This window comes from Pezoporus occidentalis, unplaced genomic scaffold (genome assembly GCF_034315485.1).
Source record: "Pezoporus occidentalis ecotype Australia unplaced genomic scaffold, CSIRO_AGI_Poc_V1 ctg18, whole genome shotgun sequence".
NCBI classification, from domain to species: Eukaryota; Metazoa; Chordata; class Aves; order Psittaciformes; family Psittacidae; genus Pezoporus; species Pezoporus occidentalis.
In genome coordinates, this window is record NW_026913640.1 from 9,304,022 (window position 1) to 9,331,684 (window position 27,663).

General features: G+C 39.6%; 1 protein-coding gene and 1 long non-coding RNA gene across 3 annotated transcripts; both read right to left on the reverse strand.

Moving 5' to 3' along the window:
• Positions 1 to 205: 205 nt before the first annotated feature.
• Positions 206 to 14,565, reverse strand: FDX1 (ferredoxin 1). Of its 2 annotated transcripts, XR_009964133.1 has the most exons (5): positions 14,279 to 14,565; positions 8,509 to 8,633; positions 5,266 to 5,395; positions 4,682 to 4,830; positions 524 to 725 (listed from the first exon to the last, which is right to left on the reverse strand). XR_009964133.1 is itself a non-coding variant. In XM_062615242.1 (4 exons), exons 1-4 carry the CDS (start codon positions 14,449 to 14,451, stop codon positions 611 to 613), a joined length of 543 nt encoding a protein of 180 aa, XP_062471226.1. In that variant the 5' UTR covers positions 14,452 to 14,562; the 3' UTR covers positions 206 to 610. The 2 variants fall into 2 exon arrangements, 1 of the variants encoding a protein (XP_062471226.1); XM_062615242.1 differs by lacking the exon at positions 4,682 to 4,830 and having other exon boundaries at positions 206 to 725; positions 14,279 to 14,562.
• A 7,656-nt stretch (positions 14,566 to 22,221) lies between these two features.
• Positions 22,222 to 27,595, reverse strand: LOC134161932 (uncharacterized). Its single transcript, XR_009964145.1, has 2 exons — positions 26,430 to 27,595; positions 22,222 to 22,865 (listed from the first exon to the last, which is right to left on the reverse strand). It is a non-coding gene; the product is annotated as an uncharacterized LOC134161932 (long non-coding RNA).
• Between the last annotated feature and the right edge of the window lie 68 nt (positions 27,596 to 27,663).

Here is a 27,663-nt window from a genome sequence, read left to right on the forward strand (position 1 = left end):
AATGAAGTTGAGGTTTACCGATTTCTGATTCAGGCCACAGAGATGCATTGCAGCAATTAAGATGTAGGTGCCAACATTCTGCATAGGCCCCTAGATTTCACGGTTTTAACAGTATTTTTGGCAAGACAAAAAGTTTGGAAAACCCTACCCTGAAAATCCACTATCTGCTGAGGAAGGATCCTATCTACTGAGAACATGAACTAGCTCTGAGTACACCATCTTTAATGACAACACTTTAAAAAGACTCAGTCTTACAAGTTTTGTTCTCTTACATATCTAGGTCTGAAACCTAGAAATGACCAGGGGTTTTTAGAAGTCTTGTAGAAGTGATCTGGCTTGCAAACATCATTAGTTTTGGCAGAATCATATTATATGAAACCTGTAATACACTTGCTAACGCTTAACCCAATGATCACTTATAAGAAGTATTATTGCATTTTAAGCGTAAAAATATAGGACGTTCTATAAAGAAAATTAAAATAGCATCCATCTAATATTGATAGTCATATAAAATAACTCACAATTATGTAAGTTTCCATATTTAATTACACATTTAAAAATAAGTTATAAAAATAATTAAACTTCTTTAAAACCCCTAAGTTATTGCCTTTTAGGAGTTTTTACTCATATCTACTGATTGTCTAACATCTGCAACAGCTTCTGGTACTCGAACAGTCATATTATCCATGGATTTCTTCAAGCAGATTTGGCAGCCTAAACGTGATCTGTAGGGAAATAGGACGTTGTCATTAGTTCTACCTGATCACATATCTAACAGCATTTACCCCCCTACGCCTCCAACATTCAGCCATCCCAAACAAATTATGATCTACAATCAGCCACTCTTGTGCATGGCTTAATCAAGACCAGCAGTGAACTGCATGCATCAATGCAAAGATACATGCGGTAATAAAAATTATTTACATTAAGTAGCAGAGTTCAGTACACTGGAAAGTGGTACACAAGTACTTCGTACTTCCTGAGGCAATATACAGTAAGGGTGACCCTTCTATTTTCAATGGGTCACTAACAGTTCAGTCAAGTGCAGTGAATAACACTTGATGTCCCAAGGGATATTTGACATCTCTGAAGAGATGAAGGCAATGAATCAGAATGAAAACCTCAGAAAAAGCAAAACCTAACTCATATAGGGTCCAATGTTTTCAAATTAAACAACTTAAGATTGGGTCATTATACCAGAGAGTAAGAGCAAAAAAGACAAGAAACATAGGAAGGAGAAGGATAAAATACTCATGGCACCTGAGGAGATGTAAGCCTTTTTTCTACCTACTATTCGGCATGAGAAAATACTGTACTTGAACATTTCAAAACAAAGACATAATGCCACAACAAAATTCTGCAGACATCACAGGCCACTTTTACTTCTGGAATATCTCTAACGTAATGTCCATGCTTTGGTACTTAAGTATAGAATACTTAAACATCAGCAAGGATGGACAATGTTCTGTAGCCCCAGCTGAATAATTTTATCAGTATAGGAATGTAGGCAGAGATACTATAAAAGATCATACTACATTAATATTTTTATGGAACCCTTACAAGCATGTAGTGATCAACTGCTGTTAAACCTCAAAATTCAGTCCTGTATGAAAATGCGATACTTCTATGTAAGTGACTCCATACATCAACTTCAAATTACTAGAATGCATGTATAAACACATACATTACCAGAAGATTTAATCTCCTGAACATACATCTGTAAGAATAGGGTTAGAAATTACATCTATTAGATATGCAATTTGTGATACTTGTATCATTGCCAGCAAGGCTGAATTTTACTGAAGTGTCTGTTTTCACTAAAGACCAATGCTAACTCCCTAGGTACTCTGTAGTGTAGCAATGGATTCACTTCATGTGAAGGTTTTAAGCCTGCTACACAGCAGTACAAAACAACCCTAGGCAGCATTACCTAACACTGTGAGAAACAAACTACCTTCTCTTATTCAAATTCTTCCACAGCATTTACAATTTTATAGATATTTAACCAGATTCCTCCACTCCTTAAAGCTGAAGACTGGACTCCCAAAAAGATGATTTAGTCAACTCCTGCATGCAAACTACCCCTCCTTTAACCCCTTTATTTACTCTCATTCTACTACTTAAGGAAAAGGAAAGAAAAAAGGAAGTAAAAAGATATGGTGAACTCCCATATTGTCATGTAATGGTCATTTACTGGTTTTCTACCTGTTCCTAATATTGTCAATAGCCCATTCACTTTTTTTTTTGTTTTGTTTTTTTTTTTTTTTGGTGTTTTAACACCAAACCTTAAGCTGACATTCCTGTAAGATGCTAGCTAGCTGGCAGCGTATTTCAAGTCCACATGGTTACCATTGTTCTACCCACCTCTCCATGAACATTTATCTGCAGCTTTTAACACCAAACTTTGTTTCCTATCACTCAACAGCACAAGATCCTTGTGTATGGCTTCACTGACAGTTTTTGATTTTACCACACTGAGTAACATAGCACTATACACAAACTTTATTCTTCATTCTCTTTTCCCAAGTCTCACAAAAACACTCACTACATAAAACCTAGTACCAATCATTTTTAGATCACATATTCTTACCTTGTTAAAAGACATCTGTTTATTAATCAATTACTTATCCTTTACAGGGCCTTTGCTCTTACCCATTTCAATTCAATCTTAGTAAAGAATTTCTGAACCTAAGTAAAATACATGAACCGTAAGACTTTATTTTTTTATACTCAGTGACTCATCTGAACTCCCATATCCATTACATCCGTCTACAAAAGCTTTTTTGAATTCTTTCCTTATAATTATGTGCTAGATATCATAAAGAAGCAACAGTCCATACGCCCATGATTAACATGTCCAGTATGGAATCAGACTCACTGTTCTCCAGTTCTGATGATCTCATTTTAAAAGTTGGGTTGCTACCTTCCATTCCTTTGATGTTGGAGCAGTTTTAAACCACCTAATTAAGCCTTTCAGACAAAAGTTCAGAAATGCCATCATGAACTTCTGTAGTGAACTCCTGGGTGAATGCTACCTACTCATTACCATTTGTCATTACTCATTTTACTGTATTTACTCGCATTTGCTGCAATACTCCAGGAAGCCCTCTCCAAAGAAATCTTCCAGTGCATAGACATCCTGTAACATCTCTAGAGACAACAATGCAAAAGAAACTTTGCTTTTACATCATCATCTTTTTATATTTTAAGTGCAATTCTGCATCACCCATTGGCTCTTCATGTAGACAAACTTCCTGCTTCTGACAGGTTAGAAACAAAACTGATTTTCTACTATTTAGCAAGCTGTTTCTCATCTTATTTTTTAGTTCAGTATTCTTTTGAAACATTTAACATAATAGGGTTTGCATCCCCTCACTCTTAATATCTTTACTGTTCTGCAGTTACTCAAAACCATTTCCTTTTAACCTTTTTATTTAGTCCCTTGCTTTAAAAACCATGAGCTTCCATGGCAGCTGCTAGCTGAAACTTCCCCAAATACAGTCACTGACAAGAAAAAACTTCTATCATTTATGACAGAGCATAGTAGTGCACCTCCATTACACACGTTTATATCAGCGCAGGAGACCAGGTAACCTATAGCAAGTATCAGTCACTTAAAGCTCAGTCTTCCAGGGCTTTTCACACATATGAAAGAACCCTGCCCATAGGAAGAACATGTGTTGTTAGGAAAACCTGATGGAAATAACAAGTGTCTTCAAAAGGTCTAAAAACTTAATGTCGTCTGAAGAACTTTGAGAGAAAAAAGTATTTAAACAGCTCTTTCTACTGTTTCAGTTCTTCAGTAAAAATTCCTTGATTTAAATCTTTAATTAAAAGATAGCTAAATAAAAAAGTTTTTCATTAGATTGCTGGCCTCCAGAGCTATTTAGGAATTAGTTTGGTGCAGAATCTGAAAGTGACTCTGAGAAGAATTATGGTAGATGGTAAGAGTGACATAAATTCACACTTAATAGACTTACTATTATTTTCAAAATTGAAAATGTTTTTTTTTTGGGAGACAGAAAAAAGGAGAAAACAAAAGAAGCTGAGACAAGTTTCTCATGGCTTAACTTCTTTGCCTTTACAACCTCCCAGAAAAGTTAATATTTGGCTGAAGTGAGAATAAACATACTGTTGTGTAGAAACAATTGATACAGGATTCCATTACTAGTATAAGGAGATAAACAAGTTAATTCAGAGTACTGCTTTGCAGAGACATAAAGAAAAACCTATGCTATACAGGCCAGGTATAAGGCCCTCTGACATCATGGGAAAGATTCTAAAATACTTTGATAAGCAATTGCATTGAAACATGAAGGGAAAGGCTTATGAAACCTTGTAAGGCATAGCTACTTACTCTTCATGTAGGTATGTTCTACAATACAAACTACATGTACAAGTAGTGCAGAGCACTAGGAATAGATGAGGATTTGACACTGTAATTACAACGCATATGATGGTGTGGGAGATACAGAACAGAGGCTTACTTTAGACTATCACTAGTCCAATGTGCAACACTGCATCAGCAGTTAAGAGAACGCTTTAGTTTTACCCAATAGGGAATCTGGCTTGTATGCACCAAGAGTACTCTGACATGAGACAAGTGGTGACACTGCCATGTGTGACATCATTTATCCTGGAGACGGCTTGGTGAAAGGATCTTATCAATGCACATAAATACCAGAGAGGTTGTGGAGTCTCCATCCTTGGAGATATTCAAAAGCTGTCTGGACATGGTCCTGGATATCGGCTCTAGGTGGCCCTGCTTGAGCAGGGGGTTGACCCAGATGACCTCAAGAGGTCCCCTCCAACCTCAACCCTTCTGTGATTCTGTGAAAAGAAGATCTGACCAAAGCTAAAATACTAAAGTAAACACATTTATAAAATACATTAACTAGCTACAGACTAATGGAGACAGAAAACAGAAGGGAAATAAGAACAAGAAAAATCACACACATGACATCAGCAGCAAAGTTTTTGTTGAAGGAACTGGGTTTTTGGTCATATTTCAGTATCTGACACTTCTGCATCAGACACCTCAGAAGAGCAAGTAGTGGCAACTGCCACTTTCAGTTACAGAAATAAAACTGACATCTTTTTAGTATGAATTCAGCTAATCAGTATTCAAACTTGGCAGTCCCATCTGCATAACAGAATCCACCTACTCGTTAAAAGATAATTAAGGCATTCTAAGAATAATGGACTGCCCCACCTGCAAACCCTGCTTTTCAGTTTTTCATGTAGTAAAGTGTTATGTTCCCTTACGTTTCTGTGAGGCCATATGCCAGGTCCAGCATGTCCATCTCTTCATCAGTAATTGCATCTAGTTTCTCAAATATGTGGTCTTCAAAGATTAAATGACAAGTTGAGCAGGCTAACGTTCCTTCACATGCACCTAAGGAAAAAAAAAAAAGTCAAGATAACAGAAAATCCAAGTTTCAAATTACAGCATAATTACAATAGAACTTCACAAGAAATTCTTCATCAGTGTGTTTGTCTCATACAAGTATCTCTATTCACTACTAAAACTAATGCTTCATATATTCCCACATTCATGTATCTACTTTGCATTCAACTCTCAATAGCATTTCTACAGTTTCTACAATCCTGAGATTTACTTGAATCCTGTAGTTAATTAAAATACTTAACTAATTCCCTTTCTACCATTTAAAGAGAGAAAAGTTTTGTACTATAAGAATGCGAAAGCAGACAACACTGTCAATCAACACTACTTAATTTATCTCCAAGGTTGATCCTTCTCTCCCCCTTTCCCAGTTTTGAGAAGTTCAACAGAACGTAACAGATTTTATACTCATTATTTCTTCTCCCTCAACAGAGCACTGATTCACAACCACAAAGGTAGTCAGGCTAGAGAGACCTACATGTATTACAGGGCAATTCAGTCTGAGATCCAAGGACCTAAGAATTTGCAATGGTTGAACAGAATAAGCATCAACCACATCTACCTGCTAGAGCAATCAGATCATCACAGAACAGTACAAGTTTGAACACTAACAAATTTGTCTCTGCCACTGGGCTGGCACCAAGTTCTCTGCTTTGCTGAAAAAGGATGATACAATTCTTCTTTGAAAACTGAGAGAGCTGGGGCTGTTCAGGCTGGCTCTGGATAGACCTTAGAGGAGCCTCCCAGTACCTAAAGAAGACCTACAAGAAATCTGGAGAGAGACTTTTTACAAGGGCATGTAGTGACAGGACAAGGAGGAATGGCTTTGAATTGAAAGAGAGTAAACTTCGATATTAAGAAGTTCTTTACTGTGAGGGTGCTGAGACACTGGCACAGGTTGCCCAAAGAAGCTGTGGATGCCCCATCCCTGGAAGTGTTCAAGGCCAGGTTTGATGGGGCTTTGAGCAAACTGGTCTAGTGGAAGGTGTCCCTGCCTGAGGCAGGGGGGAGTGCTGGAACTGGATGATCTTTAAGGTCCCTTCCAACCCAAACCATTCTATAATCCTATGAACTCCAAAGGTGAAGAAAATGGAATTTTTCGTATCTGTTGGGGCACAGAGCACACCCCCCTCCCCGATTCAAACTGATAAAAGACAAGCCGGTAACACATTAGCCAAGTTTCATTTATTTACTCATTTCCAGGGAAAGCAGAACTGAGAGCACCGTGCCCACATCACCTCTGTACTCATATGGAACAAAGGGAAGCAAGGCTGCATGTATAACCATTGCTATGAAAAGTAACAGTAGGATTTATCATCAGACCACAAGAACCACACAGAAAGTACAGTGCTTTCATGTAGTAACAGTACTGACTGCATATATTCAAAGTGACCATGACATTGTACTAATAGTCATGATTTTAAAAATGATATAATGTCTTCATGTACATAGAAATGCATGGGAAAAAGCAGAATGCCAAAAAACGTAAAATTTGTTGTATCAGCAGTTCAAGCATTTTGATGTTGGAGAAGTGAAGTGAAAAGATAGGAAAAAACAAACAAACACCAACCAGTCTATACAAACAGTGGAAGGTCTTTCTGCAACTGTAAAGCTAGCAGTAGCAATCAAACTGAGTGGAATTAAATAATTCAACAGTTTTGTAAGTCTTTGTGTAAAGATATTTCTATTATTATTACTGCACATGGGACGCCCCCTAGTGATAGAAAAAAACAGGTTAAGATTTACATTTTACTTTTTTTCTCCCTCATTATCTTTTTTCTAAACATACATTTTTACATTATTTACACTGCATTTTTCTTGGCCCTAGTATGTTGCTTCATTTGCAAGTAATTATTGAAACGGGACTATCACATGTTATAGTTAAGGATTGTTACAGTATTTCCAAATTTTAGTTTGGCTTCTGTTTATTGACAGCATTATTGGTTGTTTTGGGTTTTTTTTCCACTTTACCACAATGCTTTAACATGGCTGATATTTACACAAACTGGGAGAATATTTACTGTAGAATATAAGTGGACTAGCCATAAGCCTGTATAACATATTTAATAAGTGCTATATAATGCCAGGTATACCAATACACTACAGATTTAAAAAGAGACAATTTTTCTCCTCAGGCGTATGCAACTCCAGACATAAAAGCTGACACAGATGCAAGTCTGAGATTTCAAATCTTACCAAAGATTTGATTACTACCAGAGAAATTTATCTGCACTAAGACACACCTCAGATTTCAGACTGCACAATAATATCCTAAATGTTTTTTAAACCAATTGACTTGCATTCACTCACACAAATTGTGCTTCCACTTTCTGCTTTAGTTTGTAACTACTGATTCTTAAGCTCATGTTCATGTAAATACCTGTCCTGAGGTATTTAATTACAACATACCACTGCTTTGCATGGGCAGAATCCTACATCCTAGGATCCTACAGAATCACTCTCCAATCAATGGAAAGTGCAAAAGTTTGAAGGAATAATGAGGTAGTATAGCACCTTTCCATTTTGATTTTAAACAAAACTTGTACCAAGTTAGGATTTGACTGGGCACTGGTCTCCTTTATCCCAGTCCTTCAATAAGAATTAAACCTTTTGCTCTTTTCTGCTAACTGACATGGAACTGGTTTTTAATTTCACTTAGCTCTCAAATACTACAGCAACTTGTGCTACAAAATGACTGATAATAAGTTGAAACAGTATGGCAATACAGAAATAAATACACCAGTTTTGTGCTGCGTCTGGAACCTTTCAGCTCTGAAGAGTCTGCAAATGGCATCTTTCAGATCCCACCTTGACAGTACTCTGTCCACATGCTCCTCCTTTAACTTTCAAGCTAGGCTCACCCCAATTTATTTATTCATTTATTTATTTTAAATTTGACCCAAAATATTGTATGTCCCTGCAAGAAAAAAAAAAATTTAAAAAATGGAGAGTATTCAGAAATAAATATTAATTTACAGTTGGACTTGAAGATTTTAAGGGCCTTTTCCTATATAAATGATTCTACAACTCTGTAAGTATTTATGAATAAACTGGTAAAGAACATTATTTCTAAACACTGAATAGCATTCAGTCAATCTACTTACCAAACCCATCTATGTCTAGATTATTATTAACAACAACATCCAGCAGTGAATCCCCCGGTTTTCCTTTGGCTGTTAGTTTGTCACCATCACGATTTATGAAATGAACAGTGATTTTATCTTCTGAGCTGAAAAGAAAAGCATACAATGGAATTAAAGAAAGAATTCTAGATTTTTTTTAGATCTTCACAGTTGATTAAATACTACTAAACCAATAATTACCATCAACTCCAAGAGCACAGAAACTCAAGTTATTGGTCTTTGAAAGCTGTAACACGGAGAGGCATTTACTGCTGTACACTGAACAAAGGCCATTAAAAGTAAGCAAAAAAACCTTGGTGTGTGTTTTGTCACTAGAAGCTATATAGGATCCTGATAATTAAATTTTTATAAAATAAAAGAGATTGTTTTTTTAAATGCTTCTCTACAGACCTTTCTACAGACACCTGCTTTGGATTTATGAAACCTTAATTGTTCTCATCATTATCATTCAAGACAAATTTTAACCTTTCTTATTTCTGCTTTGAGTTTAAGATATTTTACTTTATTAGTTCCAAAATCAAATCCTTGTCCCCTCCTCAAAATGGAAGTACTCTAAAAGCATTCTGGATTTTTTTGAGCACAGGTTCTCCTAGGTTTTCACCTTGTAAATATTAATTCCAGTACAGTTCAAAGCTTTGACACTGACTTCAAAGAAAGGTTTTTTTATTTTCCTGCTTTGCTTTTCAAACAATTATGTTTATTTAAGAATTTCTCTTGGAGTCTGCATAAAATGCCTTAAGACCAAAGCTTTTAATATGGGGAAAAAAACCCACCCTGTGTTCTATTATCTATGTTATTTCACATGCATGTTACAGGAAAGCTTTTAATGTACTAACAAATAAAATACAGTTGGTTTGTTTTTACAGTTTTCTTGCCTACAGTAAGTAAGCAAAACAGGAAAAACTTGTATGGACAATGAAGAAACCTGCCAAGAGATGAGAGATGCAAATAGAACAACTGAAAGCTAATGCAAAAAGTCTATGTTTCAGTGTGAAATCCATGTGTTAAGAACAGCATGCTTAATATTCCCTTTAATATTTTTAGTAACTGTGGGCCTTACATGATCTAGCATATGGAAAGCATACAAGCTTGAAAAATCAAGTCACTCTCTGGAAAACTCTAGCCTGTAGTGCTGAACATCAGAGCAACCCAAGTAACTTGTAAAGCTAGGACCTGAGTCCTAGGTTGTTCTGAAAAACGACAAATAATTGTTGCCCAACTTAATCTCCTTGCTACAACTGTAAACTCACTTGGTAGCAGTAAGATCTGTGATTCATTATGATGTCATGTTCAATTCTTGTCATATCATCCCTCAGTCTATTCTTCTGAAGACAGCCATTATTAACAATAAACTCATTCCAAAATTATAATTGATAATGAAGGATTGACCTTTCTGATCTGCAGGATGCAACTGAAGCATGCACTGTAAAATTCAGAAATCTTCAAGATCTATCTTTAAAAAATGTAATTAATGTTACACAGTGACACCAAAGGACCACCTCCAGCAAAGGGTCCTGTGGGGGTTCAAGTTGCTACTCCGCTCTTCTTTTTGCTCTTCTGCTGTGCCAACAACTCCCACAGCACAACCAAGGAAACAAGCACCCACTTCTTGGAGATACTAGGACAAAATTCACCATCTCCACTGGTAGTTTAAGACTGATGGGTTTAGATTGCATCTGGAAAGGTACAGATTCACACTCCTGACAGCAAAAGTAAACCACTGACAGCGTAATTTTAAACTGCTTCAAAAAGCTCTTCCAGCGTTCAATGAAATACACTTTCACTTACTGAAGTATTTCTGTCAACATGACAAACACAACCCTAACAGGAGACACAATGCAAGATGCATTTGCACCTATGGACATCCTCTGCCCAAGGTATAGGCATGGAAAGTACTAAATATTTGTTCCAATATCCAAAATACACTCTTCTATTACGGGATGAAGTGATCACAAGTAACATGGACCAAACAGCAGGACATCTGGCAATACATTAGATCACTGAAACCTTTGTAAAAGACAAGTCATGCCCCTCCCAGTTGTCAAAGCACACCTGAAACTGTCTTCACCTGTGATTACACTAATCAGGCATAACACCACAGTGTCATCAGAAGAGTCCTGCCCTCCTTCCTTTGTTCCTTCAGTCTCCAGCACTCACCCTGCCATGAAGTAAATTGGGTCTGGAAACAAAACTGGATGAAACACTATCTTTACACGCCAGGTGCCATACCAGTGTCAGAACTGGTACACGGTCACATCTGTCTCTCATATGAGATGTACACCTGCATGAAACAGTTGTGTTACTGCAACTGTATGATGCCGCAATACAATCTAAGCTTCATGATCAGCTTAAACAGAAATATAAGAATGTGGTTTGGGGCGATCCCCATTACCATCATCCTTACAGCAGTATTACCACAAGTCAACTCCTTTTGCTAACCTGGCTGAAAAAAATCAATCATAAAAACAAAGTAGTCCCAGCTGAACCAGCAAGCAAAACTGACAGAACTGCCACTGCCCACAACAAAAATAAGGAAACAGGAATGGGATCCCCTTTTCTGTAGTAACAATCTCACATTAGCTTCAGACAGTTGAGGAACGGCACCACGGCTGTGCATGCCGAGCTTGTGTGGCATGCAGTAAGTGGACAAGCCACAGTACCACCAGTGGGTCACTGACTCCTGTTAAAGATTGCTACAGTAATTCATATTTTCTGTGGGACCTAAGTCATTCTGACTGATAACTAACATTTTAGAGATAGCTTTCTTAAGTCTTACAGTAGGATCAAGTTTTCTGCTATTGCCATCTTTACCACTCTCCACACAGGCAAAAAGTTGAATTAAATAAAAATCATAAATAACTGAGGATTTATTGCACACGTGCCTTTCAGAAGTGTGTTGTGGTAATCAGACCAGTCAGACATTCAAAGCACACACTGTGCAGATCTTTCCAATGACTCAGAGATACCATTCAAAAAATAATAATAATCACACCTACATGAAACAATATTTACACTTTTAAAATTTCAAGTACCATGGCTTTTGTCTACCCAGACATTGTTTGCATGAAGGAAAAAAAAAACAATCAAATGCCACCATACTGTGAACTAGTCACAGGCAACTAACGCAAAACATGCCAGGTCTATGCAAGGATAAACAGCCTCAGGATTATCAGGAAGAACAAAACCTATTTTGTGTAATCTGCATAAGGGATAAATAGCCCAATTCATGCTCAGAGGAATCCTTTTCACCAGATGCACAATACAATTAATTTCTTCACATGGCTGCCACAGTACTATTAGCTTTGTTATCATTATGATACCCTAAATTAAAGATACTAGGAATACACAGAGGAGCACCAGAGAACAGTAAACACTGTTCATTGTTCCTCCCATGCAAAAATAGTAAGTACTGCAAGAATCCTAACAGCCACCTCCTCCCCTTAAAAGAAGTATCCTTTTGAATCTTCAGCTATTACTTCCAAATTAAGAATCACCTCTTAGATTCCTCCAAACAAAACACAAAGATAACAACTGTAGCCTGGTGTTGCACAAAATAAGACCAATTCTATTCTTTCTAGATCTCTTATTAAATAGTAAGTCTAACAGCTCTACCTATATGCCTGAAGAGTTTAATGAATTAAACTATTATACAGGCTTCAATTAAAATATAAAGTAATAAAAGTTATAAATCAAACTAAACTTTAAAGCATGTAGCAATTATACTGTCCACCAAAAATAATGTACAGCTACCTGAATGGGTATAAAAGCATTCAGAGATAGCTACTGTTCACATGAAAATAGATGATAACAGATGAAAGTGGAGCAACAGGAAGAATTAAATGGAAATGAAAACATAATGCCCAATACTTCACTAAAACCCTTGGGAACCTCTGCTCACAAGAACCACCTGAGCTAATAATTTTGTACAGCTAGGTCTTCATCCCCTAGACACAAATACAACTAATTTTACATATACAAACAATTATATATGCTTTTACTGGAATAACAATGACTGATAAGTTCAGGAACTTAGTCTCAAATAGTATCACATCCAGAAACGGTAGGACCAGAGAAAGTAACTTGCACATAAATGAAGAAAACAGTAATATATGAAAGAAACAAGGATATTCTTTTTCTCTCGACTCATTCATCCAGGTGAGTATATACGGAGTATATAACCACCATATATGAAATGCCTGTGTGACCTTTTTTGATGGTATGCATACACAATGCATGTGAATAAATTCCTGTTTGTGAAAGACCTGAGGGATTACAGGTCTTACATTACTATTAGGTAATAAAATGTTTTTCACTTTTAGTATTCTTTTTCCTCCCATATTTACCCTGCTCAACAGCTTCAATAACTTTAAAAAACAACAATACTTTACAAAGACCTTTTGATTTTTTAATTAAAAATTGTGAATCAGAGACCTTGAAATAAGTGAATGTCACTCTGCTGGGTCACTCAGATCTAAACTAACAATTTACCCATCTCACATAGGGGTCCTAGACTAAAAGGTTAGTTTGCCTCTCCATAGTAAAAGTATCCGCTGGAACAAAGTAAAAAAGCACCTACAGGAGAGTTTAAGAGCAAACTACTGAAACAACTTCAATGGCATGGAAACAGGCAAAGCTACAGTCCTGATGCTGGGCAGCTGATGGCGCATCTCATTCCGAGTCGAAGAAACTTCTTGGGCAACCAAGTAAATTAGGCTTTTAAAACTTCATTTTAAATACTGAAAGTTAACTGTAGACACTGACTTATCTTTGAATATACAAGCTACAAGCCAGAAGGCCATACATGAACACAGCTTCTAACTACATGTACTAAGCTGCAAATCCATGGGCTGTGGGATATTAAACATCTATAAAGGTCGTAACTTCTGAAACACCTACTCATACATACTGGTGAGAAGAGGTGGGGTTCTGCACACTTGGATGCATGAGTGCTCTTCAGTAAAGTAAAACTACACCAAAGGCACAAGAAAATTTCAGATCTTCAGTACTGTCAGTATTGGGCTCTCTGGTATGTTCTGTACTTCTACCACAGGCCTAGCCAGACTTTCAAAAAAAAAAAAAAAGCCCCAACAAAAGAAAAACAAACACTCCCCCTGCCCCCCCAAAAAAAAACAAACAAAAAAACCCAACCCAAACCAAACCAACAAACAAACAAACAACAAAAAAACACGCCAAAGCAAGAGAAAGAGGAAGCACAGGGCTGCGCGAAAAAGCGACTCTGATAGGGTCACAGCCTTTCAGAAAGCTAGTTTAAACATAAACAGCCTTAGTTTAGTTTTCCATAACATTATAAGCTCTTTCAAGGGGCTCCAGACTCCAGATCACAAGATCACACAGGCCCTGCGGCTTAACTACCCGAGGGGTGCTACGGCAATGCCCCCCCGCAGAGAACTTCAGTGCCGCTGCCAAGGCAGTCCCAGGCGCGCCGGCGAGAGCAGGGACGAGGAAGAGGGCGAGACCCGCCCCGACCGGGCCAAGGCAGGGGCACAGGAGGACAGCGGAGCACCGCAGGCCGCTCGGCAACGAGGAGCCGGGGGGAGGTTACGCAGCACCAGCCCAGCTCGGCCCCCACCAACGGCCCTTGGCCCTGGGTGCCCTTAGCGCTGAGGCCCAAGCAGCGGCCCGAGCAGGCCCGTTACGGCACTGCGGCGGAGGGAGAGCTGCCGCCGCCCGGAGGAGCCCGCCCGGCGCCTCACGGCTCTGACCCTCTTACCTGAGCACCGCCCGGGCAGAGAGGCCGAACGGCCGGACTGCCCTCACGGCAGCGGCGGCGCTGCCGCAGCCTGGCCATGTCCCGGCTGCCGGCGAGGCGGAGAAAAGCCAGCGGCGGGAGGAGGAGGCGGCGGCGGCGGCCCGAAGGAGCCGTACCGGCCCCGGGGAGGCCATGGCGGCGGGACAGGAGCGCGGAGCTTCCGTGCCGGCACCGGGGGAGGGGCGGGGACAAAGTCCTACTGCGTACGCCTCTGGCGCAACCTGCGGCAATTCTCGCAGCCGTCTACGTAGAGCACGTCCCGCCCCCTCATGACGGTGCTGCGAGGTGACCGCGCGACTGGCCGAGCGGCGTTACGCAAAGTGCGCAGCGATGCGCGGAGCGGCGGGTCTGGGGCCGGGGTTTACGGAACGGGCGCAAGGCGCTGTTCGCCTGCCGTGCCGGTGGCTCCGCGTTGGGGTTGCGCGGCGTCCCTCAGGCGTGCTGTAGGACGGTGGAACCCCTCAACTTCCCTCATTCAAACCTAAGCCCTACTGTTCCTGGAAGGTGGTCCCGTGGAGTCTGACATTGTCCTGCCTCCCTGCCCGGGTCGGCTCGTGGGGGATTTCTTGTCACGGCTCAGGCCGCGACGGGGGCTCAGCGCTGACAGGGCCCTGGCAGGGTCTCTGACACGTGGTGGAGGTGGCACCCAAGGACTCCTAGGAGTCCTCACTACATCCCATCTCAGATGTGCCTTTGGATGGCGTGCCCTGTGAAGGACTGAGCTCCCTGGCTCCGGACAGGGCAAGAAGCAGGGACGCAGGGAAACAGGCATGGCAACAACTCAGGGCTCTCAGACTGTGTTTTATGGCAGAATCAACTTCTAAAACCCAGGCACCAACAAAGGGACAGCAGTGCTATCAGAGGTTTTAACGAGAGGTGGGTATTCACTGTGAAAGGCTCAAATATAATAGGAAATACTGAGATTTCTTGAACCATTTCAGACTGCACATACTGACTTAATTTGGCTCTCTGCAGTGTACACATTGCTGTACAAGTTTTGATTAGATGGGTATGCAGATCCCCTTCACTCTACCACATGCTGACTGGAGAGTACTGAGTGAGTGATGAAGAAAGGGAGCATTTACTTCCAAATCAATCATTCAAATTGTAAAAATAAACGGGAGAAAGGAGGAAATGTTGATGACCTCTGAGGCACTCAAGGTAGTTAGGATTATTCCTGATGCCTTATGATTTTAGGACTGTGTTTTTGTTGGTGTCACAGTAAGATCAAAGAGGGAAATAACGTTATACTATATAACTTGTATTTTCTTTAAGGAGAGAAGGCTGTGATGGAAATGTCAAGAGCTTATAAACTGGCTATAAACCAAGTGACTTGAATGTGCCAGTTTTCACTGCTTCAGGTATATAGCTCCTACCCTCTAAGTGACATATGACATACTCAATGTCATTAGAGGGATTCCCTTTATCCATTACAACTATGGCCAATGTAAGATTTTACAAAGTCTGAATCTTATCTTTTAAGCTTTATTTCCATTATTGCTATGTCAAAGTAGCTTTTTTAGCAGCTACACTGTATGAATCCTGTGACACCAGATATGTTTCACATTATTATCATTTACAATCCAGTATTATTTCCATAAAAAAAAAATGGACTGCTGTCCTCATCTAGATCTAGCATAAGATTGCAAAAGTGTTAGTTATCTAGATGCACAGTATAGCTCTACATTTCAGCTGGAGTGAGGCTGACCCATTTTTTCTAGGCAATTTCCTTTAAATTTGTCGATGTTACAAAGGCTGCAGTAACTTTACACAGGTTGCCACTATATAATACAGGCAGAACAGCTTTCAGTTGTTCTTTGATTACTTGCAATAGAATTGTTTTTTCAAATATATCTTTTGTAGAGTAATATTATTAAATCTGATATTAATATAAATGCAGTTAACATTAGCAAATTAATATATCATAGAGCAGTCACTGAAATAAATACTCTGAATGCCAGACCCTCAGCGAGTATCCTGGTACCCACACACCCACACTAAGCTATTTTTCATTAGGTTTCACTCTTTGACAGCACACGAGAAGGTGGCCACAAATAATACATTTTATTTCAGTATTGTCACTACATCATAGGGTCATATATGCGTTCTTATAAGGCAGTGTATAGCTAAATATATACAGTATTATGTGAACTTTTAATATTGTAAAGCTAAAAAAGCACATCAGATAATCTAGTCTGTCTTTAACCAGATGGCTGCTTGTCATAAATTTATGGTTAATGCGGGAAGTAAGTCTGAAAGGGACCCTCTGGACCGTCTAATGTAAACATGTGCTATCACATGCAACTCAAGTAACTAAATATAGAAGTATTTTATTAACGTTTTCTTGCTGGTATTAGCTGCACAGAAAAACAGGCCCAAATTTTCATTCATTGGAAGGGTAGAAGGCTTAATTATATATTAATTTTCAAATAATTTATTAGTTTAATTCTTAGTATAGGATTATTTATACTGATTTTTCCCTGCCCAGGGCTGCCCATGAGTTTAAATAGTTTGGTTTTTTTTTGTTCTTTGTGATGTTCACCCATCATTTATTGTACTCCCTCCAGCCTTTTTATTTTTGCTTCTGTTGTTACAGGTCTCTTTTCACAAGGAGGAAACTCTTACTATTCTCCTGCACATCCCACACATTTGTGTGTATGTTAGTTTGAATCCAGCCTTGTTAGATGTGGGCAACTAGTTCGTCCATTCACTTCAGGTCTTTTACAGTGTCTCTAATAGAAATGTATGGCCCTGATACATCCTAGGATTGTATTTGATTTTTTGTTCCCATGTACAAATGAAATTAGTAGCCTGAAATAATCTTGTGATCAGTTAATAACGGAGATGTCCCTTGCTGTTTCTCATTAATGAAGCTGTCATTAACCACAAGAGTTCTTGCTGCCCCCAAGAACATAGTAGGCTCTTTGAACTTTGCTTCAATCTGCTTTCATGTGGTTTTTTTGTTCAAATACCATTTTAATAAAGAAGGCTATTTCTATTAACCAACATTAATCCCTGTGCTAGACATGTTCCACATCTCTGTTCCAGCCTTCAGACTGCCGTGACCGTGAGCATGTTACCCCCATGCAGCAGTTTATTTGGCAAAGTCCAAGGTCAGCTCCTTCACTGATAAGAGCAGTTGTGAAAAAAGCTGATGATGAGGGCATGCTTTGCCTTTCCCTTGAGAGCCCTTTTTAATCTGAGGGTCATGCTGGCCTTCACCTCTGCCACAGAGTAGTTGTGCAGCAGTGCTATTGGCACCATCTCGCATCTTTGAGTCTTCACCCAGACTTGCTGACAGGAGACATGGCATGAATGGATATTTATGAAATGCAAATCCATCATTTTTATTAAAGAGTTTTTTGAAAATAATAATTCCACCAATTAATCAGGCTTCTTTACACAATTAGCTTTTCTGGTCATTATCAAAGTTCAGTATGAGCAGTGTTTTAACTTGGATTTTCTTAGAAGCAAAATTGTGCCACATTATCCCTTTCAGTTGAAATACTGAAGGAGATCAGAGAAAGGAAAGGATCCACGGTCCATGTGGAAATTTCCTTTTGTGATCATCTGTTGTTAACCAGCATGAGAACAGAACCATCTCATCCAGAGTTTTTTCTCTAAGGTAGCGTGATTTGTCATATCCCCACCTTAGGTTTTGACATAGCTTTTAGTTCAGTCTTCTGGCTACAGTTTCTCTTGGATTATAAGAGTGCAACTAAGCCTTCACAGAGACAGGAGAGCAGCAGGCCACCTAGTTTCATCTTGGCAACCTTCATGTGACTGTGGGCAGGAGTGGGCCTGTGAGCTGCTGACACAATGTTTTCTATGTTTCAATGTTCGTTCCTCCAGACTATACCATCTCTTCAACCTGAGTTTTCTGAAACCAAGATCTTCCTTTCCACCTGCCCCTGACAGTTCAGTAACACAGACCTTGATCTAATTTAAAGCAATGAAACTTAAAATGTTTAATTTATTCATCATAGGAAGGTCCAGACAGTCAGAAACTGGTGAGTGGAATACATTGGCTGGGCTCTTTGTTGTTACCTTCAGCCCAGGAGGCCGAGGACTTGGGAGCAGTGACATCTGAAGTAACCCATGCTTGAAAAGGGCAGGAAGGTGAAGGAGAGGTCATCGACCAATGAATGCTCATGGGGTGGTTGTTTTTATTTTGGGAATTAAAGTGGTTTTTAAGACTTTTTGTAAAAAGGCAGGTAATCTGAGTACCAGCAAAGTGCGTGTGTAGCTGCCAAGTGATTCTACAACAAAAAGGAGCTTTGGGAACTTCGGCATTTTGTTGGTGAGGATCCAGTAACTGTGGTGCAGAAGGGCAGGAGGGTCTTTTGTTTGCAATTGTTTTGTCTTTGCTGGTTTCACTACAGCACCTGAAATACAGCAGGAAACAGAAATGTTTGGAGTTCTGTCATTCAAAGAATTGGCGCTCTGGAAATAGGACAGAGCCTGGTGTTATCCACTCAGAGAGGAAAGCTGAGGAGGTGGGTCTATCTTATGACAGGAAGGTGAATTACTGCCATGGAATTCTGCTTAACTGTAGATAATGTGTTGCCTCAAAGCCACATTTCTGTCATACATAAAAGACTGAAATCTGCATGAGAATTTGCATCTTGAATTCTTCTACTTCATGTTACACGTAAAATTTCATAGCAATAGCTCCTTCCTATGATAAGCTGTGAAAGTAATTGGTCTCCAATTAAACAAAAAAGCAATTTTACGACTGCAGAAGGTTTGTGTTGATGATGAATTACAGCCTGATACCCACTCCTGTTGCCTACCTGCACCCACTTCTCTCTCTGGATAACGCAATTATGAAATATCAGCAGCGTTTTTACTCTCTTCCTCAGAGTCCTTACGGTTGTTCTGCAACAACAACCGCAACAAGATACGAGCAAAATGTCTCCATTAAGCAAGGGTGTTGATTGCTGTAGATGCTGCAAGTCCTGCTGTCCTGTCAGTAGCAGGTGGAGTGAGTGATGTATGAGGTCCTGCATGCTGGTCATTTACTGCCTCTGCAGAATGCATCTTTGTATAGCCTGTGATGAAGGAATGCATTTACTGTTAGTGGTAGCCTATTGGTTTGTAACAAGAAGCCAGCTCAGTTGCAAATGACAAAGACTTTTGTGTAAGGTTCTTGGAGAAAGAGTGATGCACAAAAGGTAAGTGTGCTAAGGCAGGAGGGTTGTGTGTCCACCAGGAGGCATACCAAGACAGGGTTTCATCTTCCTCACAGACCTGAACCCGATGCACGTACCAGCAGTGGAGGGAGGCAAAAGTTTTCATCAGATTTACACATCAGGAATTAGGAAATTGAGAGGTTTCTAGAACAACATGAAAACTGGCAAGAAGCTGAAGTAATAAAATGCATATATGTAAAAAAAAAATATATATATGTCAAACTGAAAGAAGGGAGATTTAGACTAGATATTAGGAAGAAATTATTTACTTTGAGGGTGCTGCGGCACTGGCACAGGTTGCCCAGAGAAGCTGTGGGTGCCCCATCCCTGGCAGGTTTCAAGGACAGGTTGGACAGCGCTTGCAGCAACCTGCTCTAGTGGAAGGTGTCCCTACCCATGGCAGGAGGTTGGAACTAGATAATCTTTAAGCTCCCTTCCAACCCAAACCATTCTATGATTCTATGTTATCTGGTCAAAGGCTATAATTTCACATAAATGTTGCTGATGTTCAGAGTCATTGGAAGTCATAATCGATATCACTGAAAATAAAAATGCTAATCAAAGTGTAAAGCAATACTAGGTCTCAGCTTCTTATGGTACACATCAGCAGGTGTCTAAGATGCCGATTAGGTATTTCCATGTACATATGAAAAAGGACAAAATTTCAGTGCTGCAAACATTTATGCATGTGAATGATTGTATCTGTTATATATTAAAAATATAAAAGCAATTGCAAAATCAGCTACAGGCTGGGACTCCATGGGAATACAGGTTGTAATAAGCTTATCAGCTGTGCTTCTCTGACAGTGTAACTGGAGTTAGAAACAATGATCCTTCTCTCTGACACCCTAGGAACATGTATATCAGATCAGGAGTATGAACAGTGGTGTTTTCAAAGGTGCTAAATTTTGTATTTTTTTTTTTTTTTAAGTATTGTAATCAAAACCTTTTCTGTCATTTCAAAATCAGGTAATCAGCTAGGAATTGAAAACCTAAACCCACGGAAGCACAAAGTTATTTTCCCAAGCTTGAAGAGAAACCTGAATATAAGACCATGGAAAGGAAATAGAGAACCCCAAACTAGTATTAAGGCCTCGTGAGTGGGTTTTTTTTTTAATGCCAGCCTCATGACTTTCTGGGAACTGATTTATTGAAAGCCTTGGTTTGGCAATTCTGTGCTTGGCTAGCTTGGGCTTGACCCAAGTCCTCTTTTCTCTTGGCAGCACTTAAAACAGCTGAGATGTAGCCTATGTTCCTTCGTAATCCAAGATTGCTGTGTGCAGTCAAGAACCCTTCAGCATGGGAAATGAACAATAACCCCAGGCTGTGGGCCCTGCTGGTGGTGTGGGCTGTGGGGCTGGGGTGAAGAGCTGAGGGCATGATCTGTTTCCCTGGGACCAGCTTCTACGTGGGTTTAGTGCAGCTGACACACTCCAACTGGTGTAGAAGTACTGTTTTACTTTTCAACTGCACTGTAACCCAGCTGCTGGAAACTCAGTTGTGTAGAGAGAACTCGTCTGATATTTCCAGTTCTTCAGCATTTACAGGAGCTGCTGCTGCAATCCAAACAGAGGTAGTATTCAGCCATCTCCTACAGCAGGTCATGTCCTGCTGGAACAGCGCAGCAGCAGCACCAAGCATTTTCCTGATGGTTCCGCAATCTCAGCAGTAAGGCAGCAATAAAACAATGTGTCCAATGTATTCCATTGGCTTTGCCCGTCGGCTCTTATTTCAAGGCAGAGCACTGTGCTGGCGTATATGTATCATATAGAGGTTTTTCTTGCACTGCTCCTAGGGCTCTGAGCCAAACTGCTGGCACAAAGCTGGAGTTAGTAACCCACAGTGGTACCACTGTCATTCCAAACTGCTGAGGTAGTGCTCTACCCTATTACTTTTCTTACACGCTTCTGTTTTCTATATAGAAACAGAAGTTGCAGAATCATGCAGCTTTCAATTTCTAAACCAGGCCAAATTCATTGTTTTAAACTGGCACAGCTGTGAAGTTAGCACTGAGTCTTGCTGCATTACACCAACACAGAGCTGGGCTAACCATCATAATGCAGAAGACTGTAAATAAACCATCATAATGCAGAAGACAAGTAAATGATTGTCTAGCTCCAGTGTTTATGCCCTTTATTAAGGATGAGATTGCTTTTAGTAATCTTAAAAGCAAATATCTTTGTAACATCCGGGTCTCAATGACTTGTGCCCAGCTGGGATATCAGGATGGGTGTTTGTTGCACTTGACAGCTTGTATCTGTAGACAGGTGTCTTACTAATATGGAAGAAATTTGAACTCTTCAGTTATATAATGGAGAAGTAAATGATTTTCCAGAAATTATTATTTGTTATCAAAGGAAAGTGGGGAAGTGAAGGCTGTTTCCTGAGCCACCGCTGTTGTAGTCTCTGCAGACCTGCTTGTGTCTTTGCCATTTGCTCGTTGGGACATCCAATTAATTAGACTGAACTTGCTTCCTTTTCTATCTACCCATCTTGGATTAGTAGTTTAGAGGGTGTGTATGAAAGACTGAAGCTCCTGGCACTGCAAGCATATGAATAGTCTTATTCAGAAGACTAGTCTCACTGCATGAAAGACCAAGAAGTCATCACACAAAAGATAAAAGTAAAAATACTTGGGTTTTTACATCTGTAATATTATGAAACATTCAAATTCTTCTGAAGCAAAAATCCTTCAATTCAAACACAAGGTCACTAAGTTCCATGCTTTTATTTGAGTATATTATATTTTTATAGAAGCACAACAGAAATTAGCAGTTGTAACAGCCTCCCGCTGTACACCAGAGCACAACCTGAGTCAGGCTGTACCTGTCCCTCATGCAGATGTTAGCCTCTCAAGCAGCCCATGTGACACCCGCAGAAATGCTCACAGGCAGCCCATGGGTATCCTGTCTGTACACCAATGCAGCATGGTGACCCCCAAACTCTGGGGTGTGCTTGCTTCCTCTCAGATCCCCCTGCTTTAGCAGGTGGCTTGACATTGCATAGCACGGGGTCTATGCCTGACAAGGCTGCATCTATTCTAGAGGAAGAGTGTGGAGCATCCCTCAAAAGGCAGCTGAGATACACCGACTCAGACCAGATATGAAACCAGAATTACTCACATCCTTTTCTGCAGTATCATTTTCTCAAGTGCATCTTCCTCTGCTCCACAAGAAGAAAACAGCTGTGGAAATCCTGTGTTCTCTTCCCAGATTTTTGCTGGAGCTCTGACATCTTGTGTAAAGAAGTATGATGGTCCCAGCTTATTTTAAGGTAAACAGTATCTTGTAATCCATCTTTGCTTGATTTGATGAATTATCTTTCTTGTCCCACCTATTTGTTAATAGCTTTGCCTACTGTCTAGGAAAAATACCTGTCCAGTGGCTTAGCTTTCATGGAATCTGGAAAAATGTAAATTGCCTGTTCTGCAAACCAAAATGCATATGAACAGTTCTTTGAATAAAATGATCAGGACTACTGATGAGACTCATAGGTCTTGTGAGATGAGATTTACTCCATATTATATTTTACTTCAATAGAATGTAGCAAGTAATAGATAACATTACTTACACAAATGTTTTCCTAACTGATTTCTGAATATATTAAGACACAGGTTAGCAGGTTGAGTATCTTAAACTGATGGAAAATGTTAGCAATTAAACATTTCTTCTAAGGATTTTGAAAATGTGATGAGAAGCAAACTAAATCTGGTTATACTAACATCTTGAAGAAGGCCTGAAGCTTCTTTATAGCACTGCTCTGAAGGCTCTAGTCTTGTTGAAGAAATTTCAGCAGCAGTTCTCATGAGGCAAAGTGAAGAAGTCAATCAGAACGTGCTTACATCTCTGTGCAGGTGACAATGCAGCTGCTGGATTAAAAGCCCTTGTGCTGACTTTGGGTGTATCTTCATTTTGCTTGTAAAACTACCTTAACGAAACAGCCTCCTTTGCTATGTTTTCCAGGATGCGGTGTTTCACTGTTGTCATACAACTGCTAATGAAAAAGACATGTAAGCACAAATGTATTCTGCTCTGCTAGCATTAGCAGTAATAGTGGACTATGCTACTATTGAAAGAGAAGGAAGTTACAGTAAAAGCTGGATTCTCTTCTTCCATAGAGTTTTACAGTAGGACTGCTGCCATCAGATTTTGTATATGTGGGAGATTAAACATCAAAATGAGCCTTTGCAAATACTGTGAACTTTAAAGAATCTTGGGTGGAATTGTGACAGAGCCTTTTACAGGGAATGGCAGTGCTTTCGACGATCTTAATGGTTAGTGATTGCATTTTAAGTTAGAAATTTTAATTGCTAAGCAGAGCTATAAAGAGGAATCTAACTCACCATTTTCACGGTCTGTTGCATTTGCAAACAAGGTTTTCTGGCCCAAATAGTTGTACAATAACACCTGAAATGGATCTCTATAGAAGTGAATTTCCTAAAAGCCTAAGTTGCCTAGAAGAAATGACTTCCTACAGTAACAAAGGATTTTCTGAACAGTTGTGTAACATGTATTTCTTACATTCTCCTATAGGGAACTGAAAATTGACCTTTCAGAAAGAGGGAGTTTGGAGCAATTACTTTCTCTTCAGTAGTCTCTTTGAAATTTTGCTTTACAGAATTTAACCTTAGAGATTCCTTCCCCTGTTTTTCCTCAAGGCAAGTATAGTTTGATCACTGACATGCTCTCTCTGTGGGCTAAACCTAGTTTTATTTTTAAAAAAACGTTGAGCTCACTGGAGCATGTAACTTGCCATACTGCATTATGTTCATTTAGCCCACTTGTGTATCTATAGCTGTTGTCAATTCCCAATGCTTCTGAGAAGATGTGCAAACACAGACATATTTTCAACAGAATTGGGGTGATGGAGACTTCATTGTAATTGCTAACTTGTTTAAACTTTGTGTTTCCAACTGTTTGGTTTTTTTAAATACCTCTTATATGAATAATCTATACCCACAAATACAGTAAATCAGGACAAGAGATTACTGCCCTCCCTCTTGGACTCTTGCTGTGTGTTTTGACTTCAATAACATCCTGGAGCAGTGAGTTCCAATCTATTTTGTTCTTTGATGAAAAGACAACACCTGGTTTCAAATATATGAGTTGTCAGCTACACAGTCTGCCTCTTCTTGTACTACAAGACTAAGAAAATGAAAGGTCACAAACCATGTTCTCTATTCTATTTTTATGTTTGCAAGCCTTTTGCTAGATCTTGACCCAGAATTTCTAAGGAATATTTACTAAAAAGTGACCTGAACAATACTGTACTTCCCATTTACAAACTGTTTACCAAAACAGAATTTAGAAAGGAGGAAAGTAAAGGAAGGAAAATGGGAAAGCAACTACACTTTTGCTAAAGGACAGTAGTTTAGAGTTGTCTTGTGGTTTTCTTAGGGCAGATGACAGCTACTTACCTCCTTAGGTAGTACATTATTCACTGCTACTTAGTGTCAAGTACAGTGGATTGACCACCTGCCTCAATTTAGGCTGTTGCATGCTGAAGTGTCACCATGTAATTTGGGCTAGTTGCTCCCAGTCCCTGTTGTCCTTTCTTACTGACCATCCTGCTGGCTGTTTATTAATCACTCAGTGATTTTGTGCTTTTTCATAGATCACATATAAATAATCCTAGTTGTTACAGGCCTTTCTGTTCCCCTTCTAGGAGCTGCTGCAATGTCAGGCTGAAAGGGAGGTTTTAGATTAAGATGACTGCTAGCCCCAAGCACATTTACGCTGAGTTATTTTGCCCAGGCTTTTCATACATTACTGTCATTGCATCACTGTTTCATATTTATACCATGGTGGCTGACTTGTTAACATAATATAATAAATAAGAAATATAAGAAAAATAATAAAACATAAACTTCCACAGAAAGTTTCAAGCCTGCTTATTCATTTCTGTTCAGTTCCTTTCCTATTCACAAGATGCCAACGGGGCACTCATCCCCTCTGGTTTTCCTTTCCTTTACAGTATTCAGGAAAAGGTTGGGGGTCTTTTGTTTAGTTTAGTTTTGGTTTGGTTGGTTGGTGGCTTTTTTCTCCTAAGCCCCAGGCTTGCATATTTGGATCTCTTCTTATTTACTTTTTTTTGCGCAAAAAGTTCTAATTCAGTTAGAGGCCTTTTTTTTCATGTCCCTTCAGTGTCTCCAAATGTCTCTTAATCCTGCAGTCTTTTAGGCTGCAACAGTCAGAGCTGTACAGAGATTTCAGCTGAGGATATGATCAGGGGACTGGAGAACCTCCCGTATGAAGACAGGCTGAGGAAGTTGGGGCTGTTCATCCTGGAGAAGAAAAGGCTGTGTGGAGACCTCATAGCAGCCTTCCAGTATCTGAAGGGGGCCTATAGGGATGCTGGAGAGGGACTCTTCATTAGAGACTGCAGTAACAGGACAAGGGGTAACGGGTTAAAACTTAAACAGGGGAAGTTTAGATTGGATATAAGGAGGAAATTCTTTCCTGTTAGGGTGGTGAGGCACTGGAATAGGTTGCCCAGGGAGGTTGTGAATGCTCCATCCCTGGCAGTCTTCAAGGCCAGGTTGGACGAGGCCTTGGGTGATATGATTTAGCGTAAGGTGTCCCTGCCCATGGCAGGGGGGTTGGAACTAGATGATCTTAAGGTCCTTTCCAACCCTAACGATTCTATGATTCTATGATATATGATCTGTACATACATGTTGTTGATCATAGCCACATACTGTACTGATAGCTCTGTCTTTTTCTGGAAACAATAGTGTTAACATATAATGTGGAAGATTAATTTTTTAACTTCTCTCAACCTTGTGAAGACTTCATTTGCCATCGTGTTCCCTGTACGCCAACACTGATGAAATTCCCTCAGACTTTTGTAGATCGACAATAGAAATGAAGTTTGCGTGGCTCAGCTGAAGCAATGAGGAAAAAATTCTGAGCTGTACTTACATGATAGGAGATGAAGTAAGAAAGCAAGAAAAGGCAGATCTTTAAGCTACCAAACCTCTGTCTTCATGCAAAGCCTCAGCAGTTTTGACTGGCTCCGTGTAGAAGAAACTCCATTTAGAAAACGATGAGCTGTCAGCAGAGCAACCAGAGTAACTCTCCTCTTGATCTGTTAAGTGGGAGCAAGGAAACTGTTTTGTTTAAAAGAAACAAAAAATGGCCAAACCAGAGTTCTTAGGAGTAGGAATCCTTCATCTCATCTAATTAAACTCCAAAGACGAACATCTAAGCTACAGAGATGCATGCAGCAGACATGTTTGAACTACTCCCAGAATTCATTGACTCCAGGATGTAATAGAATTTTGAACTTTCAGATGGAAAAACCAGTAACCAAACCTGCTGGTTTCAATGTATGCTGCGAGTAGCATTTAATGCCAAATGGTGAACTTAAAAATGTGTTATCTACAGTCTAGTCTGAACATCAGTTCAGAATATAGGAAAAAATTGTGCATTGTTTAACAAGATAAATTACTTGGACCGGTACTTCTGCCTTCATAGTGGACCTCAGTTTTGTAACTATTTTCAGCCCAGCTTTTGTCCTCTAAGTTTGTCTCCAAGTTCACTTGGTATCTTTAAAACGTATCAGCCAACTTTAACCAAAGGCAACAAAGGCAGGGGCCTTGGAAGAAATTATTATCCTACAAATTTCATGTCAATAGCCATCAGGAAAGAAGAAAAAGAAAACTGAGGTGTCCCCAGTAGGAAGGACCATCTGAGCGATCCCGTAATGTCTGTCAACAGGGAATCCACACCAGGCAGAGCTCTCAAGTTTGCCTCAGCCTCTAGCAAAAAAATACAGCTACACAAAGTCAGTTACGGGGATAAGTTACCAAGCACCCACAACCTTAGCCAAACTAGTTTCATGGAAAAACGTACCTCTTTTGTAATTTCAAGTTCAGCAGCATCTGAAATTTCAAAATCTGTCCTTATGTGCCATCCTTTCAATCTCTGTTTGCTACTGAACTTCATGAATGCCATGTAATATTAGCAGAATTTAGACCCTTAAAGGGACTAAGTCAAACTAATTTCCCATTTCAATTTAATCTTATTTCATTGCTTTGGTATTCTTGTAATATTCTAGCCTACCTGATTCTTCCAATGTCTTTGAGGTACTCTTAAGGATAGCCAAAAATTGTGTCTTTTAATATTAATTCTAAAAGCAAATAATAATTCCTAA

Bases quoted from the DNA above. Each gene is read 5' to 3' on its own strand.
- FDX1 (XM_062615242.1), bottom strand. From the start codon at position 14,451: ATGGCCTCCCCGGGGCCGGTACGGCTCCTTCGGGCCGCCGCCGCCGCC. The intron at 5,396-8,508 runs GTAAGTAGATTG...TTTTTTCCTTAG, and splicing joins TCTAGACATAGATGGGTTTG to GTGCATGTGAAGGAACGTTA. The intron at 726-5,265 runs GTAAGGGAACAT...ATTTCCCTACAG, and splicing joins GCATATGGCCTCACAGAAAC to ATCACGTTTAGGCTGCCAAA.